The 15,337-nt window shown below is 43.9% G+C and overlaps 1 protein-coding gene across 1 annotated transcript in view; it reads right to left on the reverse strand.

Annotated features, from left to right (window-relative positions):
- ADAMTS17 (ADAM metallopeptidase with thrombospondin type 1 motif 17) overlaps nt 1–15,337 on the reverse strand; it is a 156,915-nt gene that overhangs the window by 27,833 nt on the left and 113,745 nt on the right. The window contains exons 18-20 of the mRNA XM_053987950.1: nt 12,643–12,800; nt 8,632–8,791; nt 6,654–6,789 (exon numbers count right to left, since the gene is read on the reverse strand). Of these exons, the coding sequence (XP_053843925.1) occupies nt 6,654–6,789; nt 8,632–8,791; nt 12,643–12,800 (454 nt within the window). The remainder of the gene's footprint in view (nt 1–6,653; nt 6,790–8,631; nt 8,792–12,642; nt 12,801–15,337) is intronic.

The raw sequence follows: 15,337 nt of genomic DNA on the forward strand, positions 1-15,337 counted from the left end.
TGGAACAATGTTTTATAATTTACATACACCTTGGGAAGTTCTTTTTTTTGATGGAAGTCATTGTATTCCCTCTCCTCCTCCCCCAGATGAGCAGATCTCTCAGCTTTGGAGGACTCAGTGTGGGGACTCGGTGAGGAGGTTGCCTCCTGGCTGGCACCAAGGGACAGAATTTCACCACTCTCAGAGCTCCTCTGCAGTGAGTTTTCCCTACCCACTTCCATGGTAGGTGTAGCTTTAATGAGGCACCTGGTTTCCAGCTCCATTCCCTGCCTTTCCAGGAAGGCAGTGCCTCCTTCTCAGCTCTCACCACACAATGTGAAGATCATTACAGCAGGCAGCAGGAGGAGTGGATTTCACAATTAAATATTTTGCTAGATTATCCTGCTAATCCTTTTCTGTGGGTTAGAACTGCACTTGGCCTAAAGAGCTTCAAAACAAAGCAGCACAGATCATGTAACCTTTTACAACAAGGCAATGGTCAACCACAAGGTTGGTGAGTCAAACACTGCACCGGGAAGGAAGTGATGGAAGCCAGACTGGGTGTTTACACCAAAGCTAAGGGACCTGTCTCATGACTCCATGTGGAAAATAATGCCAAATTAACTCCTGCTCTAGCAGATCATCTTGGACTGTTTGATGTAAATGCATTTAGCAGCAGCCAATAAGCACTTTTCATTCTACACTGTGTGCTCCCCACCTTTCTCTACCAGAATTGCTCCACTGAGTTTAGTTGCTGGATTTACTGGAAGATACAAGCAAATTGTTTTTCAGGGGCTAATCAGCCACTGATTGGTTGGTACTTGATGACCTGCCTACAACCTGGAGCACAGGAGTTTTTGTCTCCTTTTGGTGGATGGGGATCACCTTCAATTGACCTGGGCCCCAGATGTGCCCACAGCAGGACATCAGCCCCCCCCTCCCCTCCCCCCCCCGCTCAAAGGTACCCGGGAGCGTCTCAGGTTTTCTGGTCTGCAGAATTTTGGCTTTTGCTGCTACAAGGCCCGCGGGAGCCCTGCTGCAGGCAGTGCCCCGAGGAGCTGCCACCAGAGCGCAGCATTCCCTGCTCCAGCCCCTCCAGCACAGTCCTGGCAAATTCATTAAGCTCAAGCTGATTCTGGAGATCCCAACTCCAGCTTTGGGAAGTACTTCAAAATGAGCTCTTACGTGGTGCCTCCTTGGATCAGAGGGTGCTAACATTACTATTGATGCCAGATTTCCAGGCAAAAATGAAACCCTCCCCATGGCTGTTCCTTCTTCTTTTTTTTTTTTCATGTAACCAAATCCAATGCACATCAAAGATGTTTCTCAGCACAAGGCACAGACAAGGGTTTGAACCTGTTGGCACTGAACTTTATGGATGATAAACTGCATTAATGAAAGGACTGACCCATCTGGAGCCATTAAATGTCCAGCTCAGCCCCTTCAGTTAACAAACACCCACATCTCTCCAGTTTAGTGCAATTTCTATACAGCCCTGTGAGTTCTCAAAGATTTTTCCATCATACTGTTCCCCCCAAATTCTAGTATTTGCAACACAACCACCTCACAAAATAAATCTGAAAATGCTTTGCTCCTCATCTACCTGTGATGAGAACACACAGAAATGGGGTGCAAACAGCCCAGAATCAGGGAGACAGGCTGATTTCTGTATTATTCTGACTTCTGTATTACTGGGCTGTTAAACAGAGCACTGTCACAGGGATATGGTGGAGTCTAGAGGGCAGGGTGGATTCTTAGTCAGCACATGGGCACACACCCTGAGCCTAAATCAGACCAGGAATCAAAGCAATGGGCACTGTCAACCACCATACACCGAGGCACCATTATTTTGGCACTCCCCAGCCTTTGGAGATATTTTTGAGGTGCTGAGCCAACTGGTGCCTTGACTGACTCTTAGAACTGGCTTCATTTTCCCCCAGTGGGCACTATTGTGGGGTGTGAACCCTTGGGGAGCCTGGTGCTGGATTCCAGCCCATGGATGGAAAAAATGAAGGGGAAGAGAAGAAAGAAAGAAGGAAATGATCCATGTGACCACAAAGCTGACCTCAGCAGCATGCCAGCTTTTAGAGCTGATTTGGAGGGCAACAATAATCAAGGACACAGTGGTAAAAGGATGCAAGATAGGCTTCCTCCAGGCAAAACTCATTGGCTGCATTTCTCTGAATAAAATAACTGGTTTTCCAGACAAAGGAAATGTGGTAGATTTCATCTGTTTGGTGAAGAGCTCCTTTTGCTGCATGAGAAATGCTTACTGGTGACATTCTGGGAAACATAGATATAATTGTGCAATTCACAGAGAGGTGAGAGCTGGCCTCCCATCTACCTTTAGTGCTGCAAAGGAGTATCAGGTATGAAAGGAATTTAGATCAGTTACTAGTGGGCTTCGTGAAAGGTCTGTCTTGCATTTGATCTAATTTAGTATGCTCATTAATGACCTTGGCACAAAAAAAGAAGAAAACTGCTGGAAAATTGAAGAAAATGCTGACACACAAAGCCTAGAAGCAGTGTCAATGCCTCAGAGGATTAGGATGTCATACAGGAAAAACTGAATAACCTTCAGTACTGCAATAACAAAACTAGGATGGAAATAAACAGCACACGGTGCAAGGCTGAGTGCTCAGGGACCAATAACAAGCATTTCTGTGTTAAAGTAGGGTTCATACAATGAAATAAATGAGGAGGGAAACATCTTGAATGATTGTAAGCCACAAATATGATGCAGCCATGAAAAAAGCAATAAGAAGTTAAAGTAATGGATTTAGCCCAGAAAAATGATTGAAGGAGGAGATACAATGGTTTGTTGTGTCCTGTGGCAAATAGCCCAAGGCTGAAAGGAAGGGAGGGAAAATATTCTGTAAGAAAAGGAACAGAGCTGATGCACCAAAAAAAAAAAAAAAAAAAAAAAAAAAAAGAAGACTGAAAAATGACAGTGAGTGACTTAGGCTGGAAATAAAAGGTTCTGACCCACATGAACAGCAAGGTCAAAGGAGAGCCTTCCAGTGAGGGAAGGAGCCTGTGGAAAAAGCTCAGCTTATAGAAAGCAGTCTAAGATATGCTGCTGGTAGTAGCAAAAACCTAACCCTTGGGCTCAGGAGATATTTTCAAGTCCTAAACAGTGAAAATAAGTGCTCAGGGTCTCCTGTGGTTTTCTGTAGATGCAGCCAGGGATTTCTGGCATTTATGCTGCCGTTCAGCATCCATGTAAGAACACCAAATATTCAGCAGGCCCCTGAAAGGACTTAACCTCTCCTAAAATCTCTTACAGCAAAGAGGAGAAAAATTACCAGTGTTTGCACACAGTCCATTACAAGTCCAACAGTTGGGGAATTTCATGTGGTTTTGGTGCTTTTCCTGCGTTGGAGGGGCGCAGTTTCATAGCCACAGCCCCAGCCTTGCATGTAGAAGTGTGTGGCCACTGGCAGAGCTGTGTTTTCAGTGAAAACAGCTGATGGGATCTGTGATTTGTGAGTCTGGTGCCAGCCCCGGGGCTGGCCCTGCCGCTGTATTTGGGTTGGTGCTGGGCGTGCTGGAAGCGACCCATACGCGCCGCATGCAGGAATCCAGATTCCATCTGGTTACAGCAGGGTTTTGTAAAAAATATCTAAAGAGCTAGGCAAAGGATTAGAATAAAGAGGTGCTAATAGGGTGCAGTTGGGACAGGAAAGGAAGCTGTAAAGAATTTAATGGAAAAAGAGGGTCAAGGAACATAAAAAATAAAATAGGAAGAAAAAGAGGCATTTTTTTAAAAGGTGAAAGAGTAACAATAATAAAGAATGAAAGATTCTTTTATTTTTGCCAGTTTCAACAAAACCCTTAAGAAAATTCTCTTCTCTGACGTTTAATTTTAAAACATGTCAGTGTATCCAATCAAGTTTTAAATCCTGCTTTGTTTTCCTCAGATGCTGGGTTGCATTTGGAGAATTCCAATCTTCTCCTTGGCCTCATGAAAGTACTGTCCCCTGCCCTACATTATTTGGCTCTCCTGAGAGGTGGCTGAAGTTCAAAGGGATATATAATTTACAAAGCACTTTGGGATTGTGCTGGAAGAAAGACACTATTATTAATAACATATCCTTTTTTCCCCCTGATCACTTTATAAATGTGGGTAACTATTTTTTTTTTAATTTTTATTACAATCTCAACAGCAACAGCCTCTTCCTCCACTTAAACAATATGATCTCACCCATCCCAAAGAGTTTGCAATCTTGCTTATACATGGATTGAGAAAGGAAACAAAGGGACAGTGTGGGATAGTGAATAAAAGTCACACAGCCCATCCAAAACAGAGACTGAGTGTCCTCTGACCCAGTCCTGTGCTGGCCAAAAGACCCCTCTCTAGAGATAAATACTCTGAAAGGTGATTCTCCTAAATTTTGAGTGTTAGTGCAAATGCAATTCAGAATGCACAAAACAGAGCTGATTTACTAGAGAAAGGAGAGCATTGTTCCTTCTTCTGAACTCAGGTGAAGGGCTTAGGTCTGAGTGGAAATGGGAAAGGACCTTATTGTAACAAGATGCTACAATAATTTTACTTGAAACCCTAAAACAAATTCAGGGCTCATAAAAAAAGCATTGACATGGTGAAAGAGAAAGGTTTCTTTAAGATGTTCTTGGTCAGAGAATATGCTAAGCATGCTTTTCTAATGTCTGGGTGGGCAAACGCAAGTGGAAATTTAAATTCTACAGAGGCACAGAGAATGTGCTTCTGAAAATGTTTCCAGTTAAAAGCATGTTAAGTGTGAAAGTGTACTCTACACAGAGGGAGTGAGGGAGTGTGGTCTATCAGATCATCAGCAAGGATTCTGTGGCCTTTCCAGGTTCTAAGCACATTCAGTGTCTGCTGTCATTGCTCTGAAAAAAATGGGCCAACGAGAGTGTCCCTGTGCCAGAGCTCACTGCAGCTGGGCAGGACTGTGCTAAGCTGTGCCCATAAACTGCTGCTGGCTCCACACAGAACAAGAGAGACCTTGGAATGACATTAAGGGCTGGACCTAATTCCCCAGAGGACACAGGAGCAGAGTAATCCTTTCTCAGGAGGTTTTGTGTGATTAACCTCACCCACTGTCACTGCCCTGGAGAGGCAGCAGTGCCATGGTGGGAGGGCACCAAACAGACTTCCCCAGGGCCTCAGGGTCATGGGGATCCCTCAGAGCACACTTTGGGTCTCAGGGCTGTGACATGGCCAGAACCTCCCATCCTTGCTCTCAGTTGGTAGAGGCAGAAGCTGCCCACAACTTCTAGAACTTTTAAAGTTGCTTTTCTTCATCTCTGTCACCTGGAATCCCTCCTATACTTGCTTGGGCTCACTCCAGTCTACTCCCCACAGCTTTCCAAAAGGTCTGGGAGAAATACTTCATGCCAGGGCAGCAACGCAAGCAGATGTTTTTGTTTTTTTCTGAAAGAGTGACATGACAGAAATCCCAGCCTCACTGGACTTCCTTCTTCAAGGAAACAGTTGTTTCCTTGAAGTCACTGGGATTTTGTCTCTCCTTACACCAGAATATCTCATTATACCTTTCAGTACTGCAAGCTGTACAGCCAATATTGTCCAGCAGCAACAACAGGCAGTGCAGACAGAAACTGAAACCTGAACCAGCCTTATTGATGGATGACCTGACACTGCATTTCCCTGCTCCAGGGCACTTTAATCAGAGAGCAGGTTTAATTAGAAGGAAGTGTGCTGTTTGTTGTTTCCCCTACTGTTTCTGCCAGCAGGATTAGCTTTGTAGGTGCATCTCCCTGGCTTGTCTGATTATCCAAGATGCAGCAGCCAGCAGGTTGGTTTGAAGATGCTTCTTTAGGTATTGTTCAGCTTTATCTGAAATCGATTTTATCACAGAATATTCTGAGTTGGAAGGAGCCCACAAGGATCATTGAGTCCACCTCTCAAGAGAATGGACCATACATGGATCAAACCCCTGATCCTGGTGTTATTCAAACTACTATTAAAATTGGAGTTTCTACGCTACTCTACAATGCTAAACATCACTGCAGAACAAGAGTGAACTTTTCTGTTAGCATACAAATGGAACCAATTAATTTACCTTCCTGTCTCTTGTCATTTGGGCCACAAATGTCTTTTTTAATATAACACACATCAAAATTAATGCAGCTAAAAGTGCTTGCCAAATTAAAAAAAAAGATACTTTTATTATTTTTAGACATCTCTAATAACTAGTGAGGAGAAAAGCACCCTTACTGAGGAAAACATTTAAAATGTGCTTCATCATAATTTAATTTATTGACTTCAGGGTTTTTGTAGTACTGTTTGACAGTTAATCAGACCCCATTCTGTGCTGATTAACAAAAAGGTTAGATATGCAGTCACTGTACTCTTGTCTAACTTTACACTGTAAGTTGTTCTGTCTCCCAGGAGGGAACCAAGGGGAAAAGAAAACCATCCCCAAACAATGCATGAAGGCAGCCTGCACAGAATCTGGCCTTACTGACCACAAATTAAACGGGCTTTGTCTGAGGTAATGAAAATCTGACCTGCTCAACTAAAGGAAATGAATATTACAGCTGCTTACTGTGGCTAACAATGTGTCCCAATACTTTTGAGACATTTTCACTGTGTTCACCAGATGGAGGCTTTGCAAAGGAGCAGTTTCTGAAGGAAAAGGATATTGGTTTTAGTGTTTTTAACTCCTTACCGTGACTGGCAGGGGTGTGTGTTACATTTCCTGACCTGGGGCTCGGGGCGGGTCACTCGCTGGCAGTCACTGTCATTCACCAGTGTCATGGTCTTGTTAATGAGCCGAGTGCAGGACACGATGGTTTTCCTCTCACCTGGAAGCCAAATCAAAAAGAACTCTGAACAAAACCACCTCCACTCATCAACCAAAACTCAAAAGCTTGGAGCTCCCTGCTCCCTCTACCAGATGTACTTTACCACCTCTGCAAGAAATCTTATTCTCCACTCTGCCTGAACTTTGTACTGGCATGTTTTGGGTTGTTTTTTTCAGAAAAGCTACAAATCTTTCCCCAATAATCACGCAATTGACTGTTTCACATGAGCAGCAAGTTGGGCTTTCTCCTTCTAGTGTTTAACGTGGAAAGGAGCTCTAAAACAATTTGTTTTCATTTCTGGTTCCTCCTCCACAGGTAGCTGTGCCTTGTCATCACCTCGGGCAGATGTGCTGAAGTCACACGACCTCCCACCCCCTGATAATGTGACTGATAATGACAGGACAGCTGCCTCCTGCTGCTCCCCAGGCAGGAAGTCAGGATGAAAAGGAGTGACCGAGGTTCAAGAGTCATTAACTGAGCTTGTTCATATTTCACAAAGAGAAAATAAAGCCACCAAGAGAAATTATTTCTCATCTCCTGCTCCTCCTGATATACTGCTTTAAATTCCTTGTGGCAGGAGGCATCTCAGGAGGAGTCAGCATTTCTCACATAAAGTGTGCACCAGGAGTTTCTTTCATCCAGTGTGGCTCTCAGGGTTCAGCCTTCCACTGAGTGGCATCAGGAAAGCTGTGCCACAGGGAGCACGACAGTGACCAGATGTGACCAGGAAAGTGCTACTCCTGCTCTGTGTGACTATGCCTTACTGCTAATTTTGGTTTCTCAGGTTCTCTTTCTAACCCTGAGTCTGCGTCAGATTGAGTTTATTCACCATCTGCAGCTGAAAATAAAAAATAACTCCTGCTCTGTTAATAAAAAATATGCAAACATCTGTATGGAAAGGAGAAAGGCCCCTCTCAGCTTGGATAAGTAGCAAAAGCATTGGACAACTAAAATAAAAGACCAATTATCAAGCCAGTACTGGTGGGAGCCGTGCTGGAAGACACTGATTATTCAGATTTGTAACCGGCTTACAACAAAAATCAGAAGAGCCACAAATAAATTTCCTTTTCCCTCATGTGACGGTTTAATGGCTTAAAAATTATTATTTTAATGCAAGAATAAAACTGTCTATTCCAAAGTGAGTCCTATTTACAGAAAAAAAAAATCAGTAATTTCAGTGCACTGAGGGCAGAGAGCCTGCAAATGTGAAGATGAGCTCTTTCCTCCTGTCATGTCACATCATAAATAACTGAGTCTGCTGGTGAAGACAGACTGCCCAGAACGCTTGGAAACGATCTGTTTTCCTCAGGGAACAACCTACTTCTTCCAGCACTGAAAATGCAATGGACAGTGTCTGACAAAGCAGTCTCTGGTTTCACAGCATCAACTCCCCCAGGGCTCCAGCAGATCTGTCTGGGCACATCCAGGGATGCTCTGGGAAGGGAGCTTTGCCCTGGATGGGAGCACCTGATGCAGATCTCCAGGAGCTGTCAGAGCAGCACTGCCCTGCTCCATCCCTGGGGAGGGAAGTGCCTTTCCCTGAGCGTGCCTGGACACCTGTGGGACGCTGCTCCAGGAATGTGGTGGGGGCTGGAGGCGTGGGGCTGCACACAGAATCCAGGTGCAGCTCCAGCCTGCAGTGACAGAGCAGTGTCCCTGCCAAAAGGCTGGCTGGAAATTAACCGTGGGGATGGGGATCAGAGCAGGGAGAGCCGGTGAGAAGGAGCTTTCATTGAATTAATTACGGCAAAGTCCATTTTCATGGCCAATTTCCACCTCTCCTGCGGCTGGAGGCTGCAAACACCACACAAGGACTCCCACCAAGCTTCCTGGTGTCCCTACCTCCTCCACACTGCACACTGCATCCTTCCCATCCGCTGTGTGTCCAGATGTACAAGGAATCCTGTTGCTTTTCTGGCTCACTTCTGTTTTCAGCAGTATAGTTTACAGGGATGGTGTATTCATAATGAATTCCATAATTCTGGTCGTGGAATAACAGCACCTGGTTCGGCAGGAAAAGAGAGGCTGTTGCAACACACTGTGCTGGGAGAGCCAACAGGCTGTGAGATAGCACTGCTGGAAATGCTGGCTCAGGAAAAAATTCCTAAAATATAAATACCTTGTGAAAGGCAACCAAATCTTTATCTAGAAAACTTAAGATTACAACAGTACTGGTAAAACAGGGCAACTGCAGGAGCAAGAACTGCTTATGATTTGTGAATATTTAAAGCAGTCACAGGGATGTCTAAACCTGGAATTCAAGGCACAACTTTCAGCCTCACATGTGATCAGCAGGACACTGGCTATTTAAAGAGAAAGACAACAGAAAGCATTAAATCAGTACTTTTCATATACCAACTATTTTAAAGAGCAGATAGAGTTAAACAGATGAAAGAACAAGGTGATGATTCTCAGAGCAAAAACAACTGCTGCACAAAGTCCCTTGTCTCCTGGTGAATGTGGCACTCAAAGCAAGCATGACTACTCCTGCTGACAAGCTGTAGCAGCAGGGTTTTATGTCTCAGAAAACTGACAAGCAAAAGCCTTATCATACAGCTTCTGGCAATATATATTTTCATCCCTGCATATTGCTAGAGGAAGGTGAAACCTGCTTCTGATAGCAGGCTATTTCCTATGGAGCCACTTGTGATATCTCCAGTGTTATTACTCCAAAATTCCCTGACTGTTAACAAAGGAGCAGAGAAAAATGTTTATGTTTTCACCATAGGCAGATGAGAGTACTGGTCCTGTTTTGATTTACATGTTGGACTTCATTTGGCTCTCATTTTCCCTGGCTTGAGTCAGAACTGATTAGAAGATATCCCATGGAGAACAGGGTCCATGCAACCTGAGTTACCACAGTATTAACAAATGCCATAGAAGTACTACTGTAATGTTCATGCTGTGGCTTTAAACTTACTTATACTCATTATCCCATGATCTGAGCAGCATTAGACAGGTGAATTGTACTGGCTTTTGTCACCTACTGAAACAGGAGCTATGCCCTATCAAATAAAGGCTCTCATAAGTGGAGCAAGCAACTGCCCATTTGAAAAAAGACAAATTTGCAAATGCTATTTTCCCCCAACAATAATTGTTTCCCCTTCAGATTTGCACAATCATTCCTACTTAACCAATAATCTCACTAAAGCTGTCAGGAGCTCGTTTAACCAAACAAATGTGCTGAAAGAAGGGGTCCTGGCAGCCTGTGCTGTGAACACTCAGGGGGCTCCACAAACTCAGCACCCATGAGCTGCTCTGCACAGGGCAGAACCCTGGGCAGATGAGCCTCTTCCAGAGGATGTGGGGAACAAAGACATGACTTTGCTTCAGCTACAGAGGGAGCCTCATTACCAGGACTGAAGACAAGGGCTGAAACCAGCTAGCCATCATTACAATTTCAAAAATTAATATTGTTTTTTTTTAAACACAATTCAAACACCAAGCAGGCAGAGGCAGAGAGCTTGAGCCCTGCTCTGGCTTTCTTGAAGTGCAGGAGATATGAACTCTTGTTCTAGAGAACTGATCAGTCAGCCTTGTCTAAAGCCCCCTTCTGCTCTGGGAGTGTTTGGTTGTCCTCTGTTGCACAAGGAGGACTAGCACAGGCCTACTTACACAAACACCAGTTTCTCCAAGAAATACACACACAGCAATGCACTTGGAGAAATGCCTCAAGTATTAAAAACCAGCTCCTAAAAAGAAATCCTTATTATCTCAATATGGGTGCGAGACCAGTGAATCTAAAGGCCCATATGAAACCAATTTCATGCAATTTCGTAGCCATATATAATTGGGGGTGTGTGTATGTGTGTATAATTGGTTTCAAATGCAGGTCACAATGGACTGACTGAAGCTTCTGGCTCTTTGTCAGTCCAGTGTATTCCACCACTGTTTGAACAACAGTTTTCTATTTAGAGGGAACTGGTAACCATCCTGCCTTTCTTGTGTTGAAAGAATAAAACCCACCACCCTGTATCAAGGAAAAGATTTGTATCTGATTTGAAGCAAAGACTTCATGTGTGATTTGTTTACCACTGGCAGCGATTTAAAACCACATGTTTTTTAATGGTCTGGTAATTTTTACATTCCTCATTTTTAATCACTTCTGTGAAGAAAGGTAAAGAAGGAACATTTCCTTTTGCTTATGTCTGCTGAAAGAGCCTGTCTGTATCTGGGCAGGACACTCATGGAGAACCTCAAAATCAATCCTATGTTAGCTACTTACTCCTTAATGAAGGGGAACTGAGCATTTCTTTAAAATCAAAGCTCTGCTGATGCTGAAGTTCACAAAATGCCAATATCCAGATTTTAATGCAGTGGACCTCAACCAAGTAATGCCCTGGAAGGTTCCAAGAGCTGCCAAAGGAACCCTGCACAGCATCTTCCTAAACAGCACCTGTGCAACTCCTGTTTCTCACATGAGCTAGGGAAGACCTTGGCAGTACAAGGTACTTTGTCAGAGTCCTGGTTTCAGGAGGGAAGGCTTGTGTTAAGGCCAAAGTCAAGAAGAAGCTGATGTTTCTGGTGGTGAAGAAGGTGTAATACACCTTCTGTAACAGACCTCCTCTGAGTGGGCACACCCTGGACTACACAGGTGAGCCAGGAGGTGCTGGTGTACTCAATCCTGGACCTCTGACTATTCCAGCTGTAACCTCTTTGAATCCAGCATTACACTGGTCTGTGAGCCTGTAAACTCACTCATCTGTCTGAGAAAGCAAAGACAAAACCCCTCATGTTCCTGTGCAGCAGATTTTGACACCAAGAAGTCACCAAGAAGGTACTGACAAAGTGGAGTATTGCTGTCAGCTTTCTGTGTGTGGGAAAAGTTCAGGCGTCTTTGGAGCTTTTCAAACTGGGTCAGGAAGTGTTGCACAATGAACACAAGCCAAAAAAATCAGGTGAGGGAGGGGAGAGAATGCTGATTTTTAGCAGTGCTTACAGATATCCTTCAGAGAACAAATATGGCAAAAAGTCACAAGGAGAAGAAACAGCACAAAAAAATTGGAATAGAATAAAGAAGTTAAAGGAAACAAGGAAAAAACGAATATACTTTCTATGCAAACCTTGCTACAGAACCTATAAAGCTTACTGCAGACTTTTAAACAGATATATGAGAGAGGAATTATAGCTGTCTCACAAATACAAATGTTAAGGTTACACCAGCATTAAGGGATTGGCCCATGGGTCACCCTGTCACCCACCAGCGACAGCTCTGGGACCACAGTCCTGCTCTTCTCACCCCTGTGGACTTCTCATTCATGTTCAGCCACTTGGCTGTCCAAAAAATACCAAGCTGGGTAAACAGAAGGGCTATGCTGAACATCAGGAAAAAATGTCAAAAAACACCTTAAATTACATACATTTGGAAAAACAATATAGAGAAAACAAAGAATATTTCTGTGTGTAATTAAGTTATTACTTAGACTCAAATTCACATATATCATCTGGGCATGCTAGATCTGCACCTCTTCTGTTAGAGAACAGAGTACTTGAACACAGAATACATTCTGGCAAGAGATGAAAAGACATTTCAGCAAATTTGCTTTTATGCGTGTGATCAGGTATGTCCAAGAAATAAGACAGGTCCTTGGGAACCTGCATGCTCTAGAATGGACCTGTCTGTGACACATTACAGGGATACCCTGCACTGGACATGAGCTGAATGGGACACTGCCTGTTCTCCTAGGATGAAGCATTACTTTTTGAGTGGGGAGCTGGGCTTCTCCAGCCCCTGCAATGCTGCAAAAGAACACCATGGTGAGGAAGCAAACAATCAAAATTTAACTTTCAGCTAGGATATAAACCCTTTCTGTTGCATCACTTAAGAAACACAAACAAAGGATATAAAGTTACCATCAAGTGCAGTGGTATTTTAGTTGGTCCTTTGGCAGAGATTTTCTCCCACAGCCCCCTTCGCACGTACCGGACAGTGGTGCCTGCGATCTGAAACTCACCAGGAAGCTCAATTTTCCAGTCGCTGTTAATGGATCTCTTACTGGAATCTTTTAAAGCTGGAATGAATCAAACACCACGGAATGAAATGCAAGCAAAATTGTAATTACAACACAGGCTACTGCGCCTTTGTCTCAAGCTACCTCAAGCACAAGATGTACCTTGTCATGGATGTGAGTTTAAAAGAATAAAACCTCCCCCACTTTTAGATGGCCCATTGTGATGTTTCTAACGTGGATATATTCTGTACTTCAGTTGATGAAGGTATTTTGAAGAATTAACATAAAATTCATAGATCATTTACCTCTACACTCTCCTTTAAAATGCAACAAGACAAACCTGCAATTTAGTTTCCAAGCAAAATTTTGTTTCAGTTTCCAGATTTTGAGACCACATTTTCCTAAACTCTCCTTGAGAAAAAGATCAATCAAATCTTTGTTGATACACACTTGAAGATCTGCAAATGCAAAATACAGCTGATGCTGTGTTTCTGTGTGCTCCATAACCAAACATTGAAAAAATTAACATTCAGCTGTCACAGCTGTAAAGAGAAGTCAAGTCACAAAGCAGGGGCTGGTCAGTGGGCAAAACGTGAACTTGGCCATCCTCTTTTCAGAGTCCAAGTGCTGGACACAAATTCATAATGTCAGGTGCTGTAGGGTCACACCCATCCTGTGCCTGTGTGCCTCTCTAAGGTCAACATGGAAAGCTCAACTTCAGAAGGAAGATGAATATTGAGAAGAAAAGATACTTGGAGTTGTATGTCCTGTCTTTCAGCCTAACTACTGCATCAGGATCACTGATGTCCTGTGTGAAGGACTCAAAGACAACTCCAGCCATAAGGGCATCACATTACTGTTGACTCATCAGTGGAAGCTGATTTAAGGATTGATGTGTTTTCTGTGTTAGAACGGAAGCAGAGTTATCCAGATGTTGGTGTGATGCACTGAGGGAAGAGAAAACTGGCAGACCCTGCTGCAGCAGAAAGTGCCAGGCCCCTTTGTGGAGATCCATTCACTGTGATCAAATCTGCCCTGACAGCAGACAGACAGAATATCCCACGTGTTACTGGGCTTCCTCAGTTCAAGGTTAACTGTGTCTTTTGGCTAAGCCTTTAACAAGATGTTTTTTTAACCTCTAGCATCTCATGCCTATTTTATTCTCTTCCAGTAAAGAACACAACTTTGCTCTCACTTAACTGAGTGTGTTACAAGAAGGTAAGAGAAGCTGTTTAAAGCCTTTGGAAGTCAAGAGGAAATCTCCTATTGTCATCCCTTTGGATCAAGCCTCCAGAGCCAACAAACCCTCCTGGGTGTGCTTAGGGGATATATATATATATATATATATATATATATATATATATATATATATATAAAATTTGTGATGTCTGAATTCTGGGGGAATCTGGAGCAAGTGGAGGTCACAATGTTCTCTGCATGTGCCTTTTTGAGGACCTGTACACTGGGAATCCTGGTAAAAGGTGGATATCTGTCCTGATGCACACAACCTCCCTGACAGCTCTCAGAGTCCCATCAGAGGCTCCAAAATCAGGGTGAAGAGGAACTAAGTTGGGAGACTATTTTTTCTGAGGAAAGTTTCCTCTGGCACACAGCCCAGGGGTAAGATGGTGTCCTGGCATTTGCATGCTGCAGCAATGTGTCTCTCCCTGTAGCTCACTTCTCTTTCTCCTTTGTTCCTCAGTTTACAAAGTACCTTCTGCAAGCTGCAGACACAATTCTGAAGCAGGATTGCTTTCCTCTGCCAAGGCCTAGTGGCTTCCAGGCAGATCAAAGCAGCCACCACGCTGGCCCTGACATGACAAATCAAAGCTGTGGATGAGATAAAACTATCTCCAAGCAGCATGGCTGACTAGGAAAGACAGCCCAGCACATGCTCCAAACTGTCTAAGAGATTGAGTGACTTAAGTCATGCTTTGGTTCCAGCTCACCATCAAAGGAGATAATTTGCAGATGAAAACCAAGGTTTCATCTTTGTGAACCTCTTTTCTGGGCAGGGTTTGATTTTGATTGCTGCAGGCACTGCTCCCTTAGTGGCTGAGGAGATGGAGAGTTTGGAAACAGACCTGTTTCTAAAGGTGCTCCTTGAGGATTGCAGGAATTGCACTGGGGACTCAGCAGAGCATTTGGGCCAAAGTGTTTTCACTGCTGTTTGCCTCCACTACCCCACCAGCAAGATCACTGCTGCAGCTACAAAACCTTCCATGTCCACAGAGAACTCTAATGGCTTTTGTCACACACAGCCATTGGCTGTGTGCCCAGCCCCAGAGGTGACAGAACTAAACTCAAACTTGTACAGTAGAAGAGGAGGAGGAATAGGAACCCTAGCAACAACCTGTAACTTCTGTTTTCTTGTTGGCTGGAAGGCAGGAACTGACCAATCAACTTCTAAACCTGGCATCTGGTCAGGTTTATTTCCACCTTGGGTCTCTCCAGCTTGCTTCCCAGCCTGTGGACACAAACTGCCCAGGCATTTCCTGTTCAAGGTGGTTTTTAAGAGCTACAGCCAGCCAAGGCAGCCAGCGTGGGTTGCCTGTAGGTGGAGGGAAATTCTTCAGGCACTGCTCCCAGCACATGGA

Source organism: Vidua macroura, chromosome 12 (assembly GCF_024509145.1).
Source record: "Vidua macroura isolate BioBank_ID:100142 chromosome 12, ASM2450914v1, whole genome shotgun sequence".
NCBI classification, from domain to species: domain Eukaryota; kingdom Metazoa; phylum Chordata; class Aves; order Passeriformes; family Viduidae; genus Vidua; species Vidua macroura.